The sequence below is a fragment of the Pterocles gutturalis genome, unplaced genomic scaffold, assembly GCF_000699245.1.
Source record: "Pterocles gutturalis isolate BGI_N339 unplaced genomic scaffold, ASM69924v1 scaffold2568, whole genome shotgun sequence".
Taxonomy (NCBI): domain Eukaryota; kingdom Metazoa; phylum Chordata; class Aves; order Pterocliformes; family Pteroclidae; genus Pterocles; species Pterocles gutturalis.
Window position 1 is genome coordinate 22,887 of NW_010122746.1, and position 9,294 is coordinate 32,180.

The 9,294-nt window shown below is 44.6% G+C and overlaps 1 protein-coding gene across 1 annotated transcript in view; it reads left to right on the plus strand.

Moving 5' to 3' along the window:
- TMEM260 (transmembrane protein 260) overlaps positions 1-8,292 on the plus strand; it is a gene marked incomplete at its 5' end in the record, with an annotated part of 29,046 nt that extends 20,754 nt beyond the window's left edge. The window contains 10 exon segments of the mRNA XM_010077607.1: positions 1,177-1,217; positions 1,608-1,691; positions 2,080-2,197; positions 2,376-2,548; positions 3,694-3,865; positions 4,630-4,778; positions 5,588-5,764; positions 6,288-6,341; positions 6,750-6,840; positions 7,915-8,292. Of these exon segments, the coding sequence (XP_010075909.1) occupies positions 1,177-1,217; positions 1,608-1,691; positions 2,080-2,197; positions 2,376-2,548; positions 3,694-3,865; positions 4,630-4,778; positions 5,588-5,764; positions 6,288-6,341; positions 6,750-6,840; positions 7,915-8,187 (1,332 nt within the window).
- Positions 8,293-9,294: the final 1,002 nt, after the last annotated feature.

Below are 9,294 nucleotides of genomic sequence, written 5' to 3' on the forward strand. Positions count from 1 at the left end.
CACTTAATCTGCCCAAAACTCCTACAGAGGTAAGATCCACCCTCTGAAGGACTTCTGAGATTTCCCCTGTTGTCCTGTTTCCAGCCCTTTCCTGAGAACAAGACTCCATTGGGCAGAGCAATACCAAGGCAAATCCCTTAACTTCCATCTCCATCAAATGTGATGAATTCAAGTTGATGTTCAGGAGGCTTAGGGATGGACTGCGTGTAATCCTGCACCACAAATCACATTTACGACGGACTTGTCTGAAGCAGAAGCAAGAAATGCAGCAAAATCCAAGCGTTTGGTCCTGACACCAGCTGGGCTAATGCCAGAGCCCTGCCTGGATGGACAGAGGATGCTCTGTTTTAAGGGCAGGCAGGGGGCAAAAAAAAAAAAAAAACAAACAGAGAAAAGACTCAGGAGAGGGCTCCATTTATAAGCCAAGGATCAGAAATGTCATCTCCTGCGAGGGATGTGTCTGCCAGCAAGGTGGGGCTTTGCAAGAAGCAGAGTGGTGCTTCAGGAGCTCCATCCTTATTTTTTTAATTAAATCTTGAATGCAATTAACTGTTCCATTTTTATTGAGATGAAATATCCTTTTATCTGGTAGCCACCGCTTTTCCAACAAGCACCTATGAAGGTGGTTCCTCATCTCCACCGAGCCCGTCTTGTTTCCCAGACTTGTGCCGTGGTTTGCAAGTCTCTGCAAGAAAAATTCTCATATATAAATCTCATACAGCTCTGCTTCCGTCAGAGGGGACAGGGGAAGCAAGCAGGAATTGAGGCCCATGTGCTTGTCTCAGACTGTGGGGAGATGTCCCAGAAAATAATTGCACCATGCAGATAGAGCAGACATCATAGCTAAAGCATACGATGTGCTTGAGTTGTGGGATAATGGGTTGGTAGCACCTTGAAAAAATGTTTATCCAGGTGGTAAACCCTGCACAGGGGCGTAATGTAAAACAAGAATGGAAGAAAATCTTACAATGAGGGTTTGGGTAGAGTTTGCTGTCTTTTTGTTGTTTAAGCAATTCCTGTTCCGTGTGAGCACTTTGGGGTCCCACCTGATGGGGTTTGGAGGAGCCTCGTGTGCTCAGGGCTCTGCCAACAGAGAATGAAAAGGCTTTTCCTTGCCCCAGTGTTATGGCAATCTGCTTGTGGATTTCTCATGGGTTTTCTTTCGTTTTCATCTAGGCCAAGTCCGAGTCAGGATCCAGTATGAGAGAGATGCTGATGTGAGTAAAATCTCAATCTCATTTAGTGGAGAGAAACCCATCACTGCCGTTGTTGTTTTGGCCAAGGTGACTCCTGTCCTGCCTTTCCTTGGCTTGTCCCGGAGCTGGGGCCGTGCGTGTCCAGCCCAGGGATGGCACATAACTCTGTCTGCCTTCCCTATCAAAGGAAAAATTCTGGTTCCCCCTTGAGAACCTCCATTCATTCATTTGAATGAATTTTTCATTCCAAATCCTGAGATGTTAACCAAGCTTGTTCCCATTTCTGATAAACTTAACGGCAGCAGGATAGGAACAGATTATGCTGTGCTTATGTCCTGCTTCTCTTGACACTTTAATGGAGTGCAGGCAGCAATTTGGGGACGATGCATGCGTGCTCGAATTTTTCCGCAGTTTTCAACTGGCGCAGATGAAGTCGGAGCTCTCCCTTCCCGTCCTCACCCTGGCGCTCGTGGCTTGTGTCAGCACAGCACTGCCGTAAGTTGGAGGATTTGCTCCGATGTGCACTTTCTTGCAGTGTTGGCAGCTTTCTTTGCCTTGTGCCATGAGGAGTTATTCTGCTTCCCGGTGCAAAAATTCCAGCAATTGGCTGTGGTCATGTATTAATTAAGAGTAAAATATCCCTGTTCTTGGTGACCCCGTGACTTTGTAGATGACAAGCTTAAACGTCGTGAAATCCTGATGGTTTTGTGATGTGAAAACAGAAGTTTCATAAAATCCAAAGGTAAAGAAAGTCCTGTCAGCTCCTTGTCTGAAATGGATTTACCTATGCGGAGAGAGAGTTGTTTTCAAGCACATAGAACTTTTGTCTCCTTTTTCATCATGCCACTACAGTACTATGTTGGGTTTGGTTTTTTTTTAATAGGATGAAGCAGCAGAAATCGCCTGTGATCTGGCTCTTCGCTAGAATGCTCTGTCTTTACTCCCTTTTCTTCGCTTGGAGAGCAAATTTGGATATTACCAAACCTCTGTTTCTGGGCGTGGTAAGTCACACTCCAAAAATTGCTCTGGGATGTTAATTTTTGGAAGAAGCCTTAAAACCACCTAATCAGGAGCAGGTGGTTGTCTCAAAGCTGCTTAAGGTGCAAAAATACAGCTACTTATTCTGTTTCCTTATAGCTGGGGAAAGAGAAATGTGGTTTCTGGATTTTTTTTCCCTAGGTGGAGCGATTCTGGCTGCAGAGCAACGCGGTGGTGGCGGTGCTGGCGGGGCTGGGGCTGGCCACGCTCGCCTCGGTCGGAAGCGCTGTGCTGGAGGGCAGCCGGGTGTTGCCATGGCTGGAGTGGCTTTCCGCTCTTGCTCTCGTCGCTTCTCAAATTTGGGCAAATTACAGGTAACAAATCCCCTGCAGCCTCGCAGGGCTGGGGGGTGCCATGGGGTTGGGGTGCTCCTGGGAGCCCCCCATCCCTGCTCCTGGGGTTTCTGTCCTCGTCTTGAAGTGGGAGAGGTGGTTTTCACATCCCCCTGAAGCTTGGTGGGTACAGCCTGTAGGACTCCCGTGTTTGATCTCCTTCAAATCCACCAAGCACCAACTACAGGTTGTAAATGGGGGTGTCGTATAGGTTGAAGGAAGAAAACCCTCTAGGTGATACCTAAACTTCTAATGAAAGAAACTCCTAAATGTGTGCTGTATTTCCTAAGAAGGTTTGCAGAATTCATTTGACCTTCCAACCCTAACCGTTCTGTGATGACCTGAGCAGTCACTTTCTCCTTCCCTGTCTTTACTTCTGGAAACCTTGTGGGGGTTTTTCTTAATTATTTTCCTTTTTGAAGAGTTAGATCTGTAGCGTAGGTCTTCCTTATCCCATAACCATGCTGAAGACTCTCCAGCGGCTTGGGTGTCATAGTGGGGGTGCTCAGGTAGAGGTTGACCAGCCAGTGAAGTGTAGAGCACGCAGAACTTCATACACAGGAGTCCTTCCTTCGCACACATCTTTTCCCAAAGGTTGGGCTATAGATGAGCCAGTCATAGCTCGTGTCCTGAGCCGTGTCATGGAGTGTCCTCTTCTTGAGTACCTGGTGTGTGCGGACACACAACTGTGTAACAAAAATAATCTGGTCTCAGGTAATGTAAATCTACTTCTACCTGATGCTACAAAAACTTGGCTTTTTAATGCTTAATTTAAAACATTAAAAGGAAGGGGAGGATTTCAAATACTTTACAGAACCCCCATTGTACTGGTACTTCCACTTCCAGCTAATAAGTCTTACGGTTTAGCCCAAGAAAAAATCAGAATGAAGGTGGAGGCGTGCAATGAGTGTGTATTTTGGCAAAACTATAGTTGCTCGTGTCTCTGATGCTGGTTTCTGGGAGGCTGTAGTCTAAATGCTTCATTTCTGTGTCTCGGTTTCTCTGTAAACGGAGGTGATGCAAGATGTGACCAGAGTGAACTTTTATTGTGTAAAATTATTCTGAAGATAAGCAAAGCCATGCAAATACCTGTTTTTAAGATAGTGCTTTTTATCTCTACTCTTAAGCACTTGTGATCAAAGCAACAACTATGTTGTTGATAAGTTTGCAAGGAATCTGCTGTCCTCTATGCCAACGGGTGCAGTGATCCTGCTAAGAGGAGACTTACCCGGGAACGCTCTTCGTTACGTTCATTACTGCGAAGGGATGAGGCCAGATATCACCTTGGTGGACCAGGAGGTATGTTCAGAAAGTCATATTAAGAGAGGCAACAGCAGACTTAAAAATAGGAACTAAAAGTTTATTTGTTCATTTCTCTCTTTGAGGGACTCTCTTTGTTCAAATAAAACTCATGATGCAGCAATAAAATTGATTTTTGTTTTTAAAGGGTTTTGGGTAGCCCTGGGATGGAGTGTGGTGTGCAAACCCCGTTCAAGCCCAAAAAGCCAACAGGGAGGGAATGGTGGGTGGAGAGAAGGGGAAGCCCAAGGTCATCACGGCAGATATCCAGATGTGGCACAGGGCTGATGTTTGCCTTGCTGGGGAAGCTTTGTCCCTGCTGTTTTCTGCAGTTGCCCCGAAATACCGATGTTGGGGCAGCAGAAGGCCTCTAGGAGCAGCCTGGAGGGCAGCAGGTCAGCAGTTGCCCCATGGGTGATGCAGCTTTGGGGTTTCTCCCCAGGACTTTACCGTGCTGAGGCTCGTTCCCTGCATCCCCTGTCTTATCTTGGTCCCCCAAAGTGGTTTTGCAGATTTCTGCCTCAAGTTTTTTTACATTAAAAAGAAGGTGCTGTGTGTCCCTGGGTGGTGTTTGCACTCTTTAAAGAGAAACGGGAGAAGAAAAATCCCCCTTCCAGAAGGGGACACCTGCACTTCCACTGCCACGTCAGTCCTTGCGCTTGGCTCTGCAGCAAAGGTTTGGGACTTGTTGAGAAACCCAAAACCCAATGCCTTATGTAAAATAAATGAAAACTTTGTTTCTTGTTTTGTATTTTTGGTGATAGATGATGACTTATGAATGGTATTTACCTAAGCTGGCAAAGCATTTACCTGGTGTTCATTTTCCTGGGAACCGGTGGAATCCTGTGGAAGGAGTATTACCTGATGGGACACTTGCTTTTAATCTCCATCGTTTCCTCAAAGTAAATAAGCAGTAAGCATTTCTTTCCTATGTAACAGCTTTCCTAAAATCTTCAACGTTTTTTTCTTGAAATTGTTTATGGAACAGCTTGGTACTTCATCCAAAAGACCAATTTTCTGCACTGACTTCCTCCCTGGTGGTGAGATTGTTTTTGCAATGAAAGCAAATATCGATGCAGAAGTAACTCCACCCAGATGTAATGTTGCTTTTTGTTTTGAGGTTGGTTTGGTTTTTAGGAAGGAAAAATACGAAACTGATTGGCAGAGAGTATTTACTGATTTTTGTTGTTGTGGTTGACACAATTCATCACAAAAAAAAGAAACATTTCCGTGTACTCAAAATGACGATGGTTGGAGAGCAAATTGCTGCTGCTTCTCCTTCGTGAACATCGCGGCCAACTGATTAGCATAGAATAAATGTATTCCAGGAATAATCATCATATAAAAATAGCTTAGTAGGAGTGGAGAAAGGATTAGATGCTCACATGAATAAGAAGAGCATCTGCATTTAGACCAGCCAGGGTGAGCCTTGCAAGTGTGGGTAGGTAGAAGAGACCATCAGGAAGAAACGGACTTCTCAGACAGCTTCTGGCACGTTTGTGAGGTCCAACACAGAGGAGAGGATGTGTCTCCAAGATGTGCAATGCCAGATGGGGTATTTTTTTGCAGCAGGAGAGATGTTTTGCAGAGTGACCCAGAGACCTGCCCTTTCTGATGGGAAATGGTCTGGATGGGTATCTGGTATGCAGAAAATGTTGTGCTGCTCCAGGGTCTCTGGCATGGCTTCACGATTGCTCTCTCTGTTTTGTTTTTTTTTGACAGTAAGGAAGTGTTTGTCTGCATAGGTCTTCATGAAGGGGACTCAACCTGGAGAAGGAGCTATTCACTCTGGCCATGGGGTACATGTGAAAAGTTGGTTCCTTCCGATGTTGTCTTTGACCCAGGAGAGTGGATTCGTCTTACAAGAAATCTCTATAACTGGACTGAAGACTATGGCAGGTATGAGTCCTCTTCCTGCTCATCATTCTGCCAGCAGCGTAACCACATCCATTACAGTGTTAGAGGAACTAAACATGAGCTGTAATCATAATATTTTGTGGCTTAGAATATATAATAAATCCATATGTGGGGTTTTTTTTAGTATTAAAAATAGAGAGGATGTTTCTAATCAAATATCAGGTCCAATTCCAAACTTTAAACTTGATCAGGAGACAAAAAACATTGAGAACTTGGGACATCCAAAGTCATTAAATGTCATAGACTGAACTGTGATGGATGGTCAAAGGCATCTCTCACTTTGAAGATAGCTGGGATGCTGTGAAACATGTGATATATCAGAGGCTCCTTCTATGGAGAGGGAGGAATAAAGTTTTATGAATGCTGTCAGAGCCACAGGCTTCATGACAGGTTGTCTTCTGCCTGGGAGGTCTGTATCCATGTGGGTCGGAAGGGTTAATTGTGTAGTGGGTGAAACACGGTGACATGGATCTGACGGCTGAATTTTCTTCTCCTTAACATTTAGTTTCAAGCCCTCTTCCTGGGAAGCTGTCGCCAACGAGGAGATGTGGCAAGCCAGGTGATGCTCCTTTGCTCCCTTCCAGTAGCTGGTGGGTGATGCCAACTCGCTGGCGTGGAAATACACACCAGTGGGCAGCTTCATGGTGCATGGCCTTGTTGGATCTAAATGTGCCAAGCTTTGGAAGCAAAAGGTTGGCAGGATGAATTGAAGGGTGCAAATCCTTCGGGAAAGTGGTCATTTTGTTCACCGAAAGGTTCTACTCAAAGTATCTCGAAGGAGAAGAGGGTAGTTGGGACACAGCGTGAGAAAATACATCATGGGGAGAAGTCTGTATCACTCATGACTTAAATGGAGATGCTGGTGTACTGTCCCATACGTGGACATGTTGAAGATGTATATAACCATGTGGTATGAGCTGGGTATGCTAAGCAGTTATTACATGGAATTTTTTTCTTGTTTTCTTAGGATGAAGACAGCTTTCTTTATATTTGACCTCGCAGAAACTGCCAGTGTGACTGCAGAAATGAAATCACAACTTTACACATTTGCGTACACCGTAAGTCATATATTTTGGTTAGGAGTGCTCCCTGCACCCTCTATCCCTTTTTTTTTTTTTTTAAACTTTTTTTTAATTTCTGTACCCCATAGAAATACAGTGTTTCCATATAGGTACTGTGATCTGCATTCTCCTTTGTTCATCCAAACTGGGAGCACAGCAGATTCAAATTTGTTCAGGGATTTTACCCATTCCCGGTAGCCCCCTTGGTCACGGAGGATGCCAAAAGCTAACCAGTCGACACCTTGCTTTTGCTATAGTTACTTTGTCTTTGTTGGGCTCCAGACCCATGCCAAGAGATTGCTTGTCCTGAAGTCCCCTCCATGCTCTTGTCCCCTTTGTCATTACACAGTCATGCATCTGAGCCAGCAAATGTAAAGTCCGACAGTCTTCTCACTGCAGATTAATTTTGCTGCATTTCACACCAAAGAATAACACCCATAAGCTGGTGTAGATATCTCTCGAAATACTGGACTGCCCCAAATGCCAACAGAGGCACAAAATGATCAGAGCATGTCAGAGGAGGAGTGTCTCATACCCCAGCAAAGAGTCAACAAAGACTTTCACCTCTTGCCCATTTTGCTGTGATTTTTCCTGTTCTGCTAAGTTCTCGGGCCCATGCCTTTTGTTGAGCTTTATGAATATTCCCACTCAAGTCAGCAGACTGCTTAAGTCCTGTGGAAGACATCCTGATCTCCTGAAACATTGAGCAAATGTCTTTCCAGGTGCGGCAGTTAAATCTTTTTTCTCCCCAGCCAGGTGTAACACCTTTCTTGGGGAAGTGCATAATGTGCTGTGGGGTTATCACAATCATCTGTAATGTTTCTAAACAAACAGCTGCTGTAGGAAGCGAAACATTTCAGCCCCCCTTGGATTTCTGATTCACGCTATTGCGCATCATGTGGCAAACACAGAGTTACAGAAATGCTCCAACTTGGGACTTGGACATCTAAATAGCATCTGTTCCTTTACGGGCAGTTCTGAAGCACTGTTAAGAGCTGTTGGTCTCCCTCATTCAATTAATTTGTCCCCTTTTCTTTTTTTTTTTTTTTTTTTTTTTGGTCCCTTTATCAGTCATACAAAGAAATTGTCAGCTCTCATCCAAATCACCCGGTGAACTGGCACAAAAACTACGCCATCGCCTGCGAGAGGATGTTGCGTCTCCATCGGGTGGATGTGGATCCCGAAGAGTTGCTCTCCGAAACCGTGAAACATTTCCTTCTGTACACCCAGAAAGCGGAGGATGATCCCCAGCAGCAGGATATTCTGCAGGCTGTGAAGCACCTGAAAAAAGAGCTGCAGGGACTGAGGAAAATGAAAAAAGATTCAAGGCGGGGAGCTGGGTAGTGCCTGGTCCTCCACTGGCTGCTGAAGGGATGAAATTTTGAAGTCAGGACTTAAAATCTGAATTAGTCCTTGACAATGTGAGAATGGTTTTAAAAGGCGACAGAAATGGCAGTGGAGAGGAAATCAAGTGTGATTGTCTTCACAGGAATGTGCTGTTGTTTGGTCTCTGATTGCTGTTGCCAACCCAACTGTTGGTGTTGTTTTGTGTGTGGGGAAAAAAAGCTCATCAATAAATAAAATATGGGGTTTCCAAAAGGAGAATTTTCTTTTAAAGGAAACCCGTGAATCTCTAGTACTGTGAAGATCTTTTAATTTTGTTTATGAATGCAGCATCCTTTAGAGATACAAAAAATGTGTTTAGCCTTGAAATGTTTCTTCTGTTACTGAGCCAAGAGGTTTTCAACAGACATTCTCCTTTAGCTGCTGTGTTTGTATGGGTTTTGTGGTCACAGGGCAGTGTGGTTAGGTAGGTTTCCATCAGGATGAGCATGTGGGGACAGGGCAGGAGTGTGGTTGTTGGCTGTTCCTTGGCTGTGCCTGTGCCCTGGGGTGCTGCAGACACCCTGTCCTTCTGGTGTGGGATGGTGGGGAGAACCCAAGCCAGCTCTTTCTGCCTCCCTGGCTTTGCAGGAATGGTTGTTTTCATAACACTGGGATTTTTCATTGGGATAGACTTTGTTGCACTAGTTTTCTAAGAGTGAGCAAGCAACTTGTATTAGCCAAAAATACAGAGCACAAATTCATCCTGTTTTTCAGTCTACCCCAAAAGCCAAGCAGCTTGGTTAACAAGAGCTCAACTATGTGTTTTCAAAAAAAAAAAAAAAGATGTAAAATAATATGTCTTTGAAAATGTTATCAATTAACATGCCCTTCAAATGCTTAAAACAGACTCCCAGCTCTGTTTGGTGTCATTCCTGGAAAGGTGTGTTTGTCTAAATTTTCATGCTTCACTCTGTGGTTCTGAGATCTCAGCCCGATGTTTTTATAGGAGAGAAATTGCGATAGTAAAGTTTTCAGAGAAGAAAGTAGTTATTTCTGTAAAGATGATGTTATTGAGCAGCACCTCTGGAAGCATCCCATCCAGAGCACGATGTGAGCAGGGGCGAG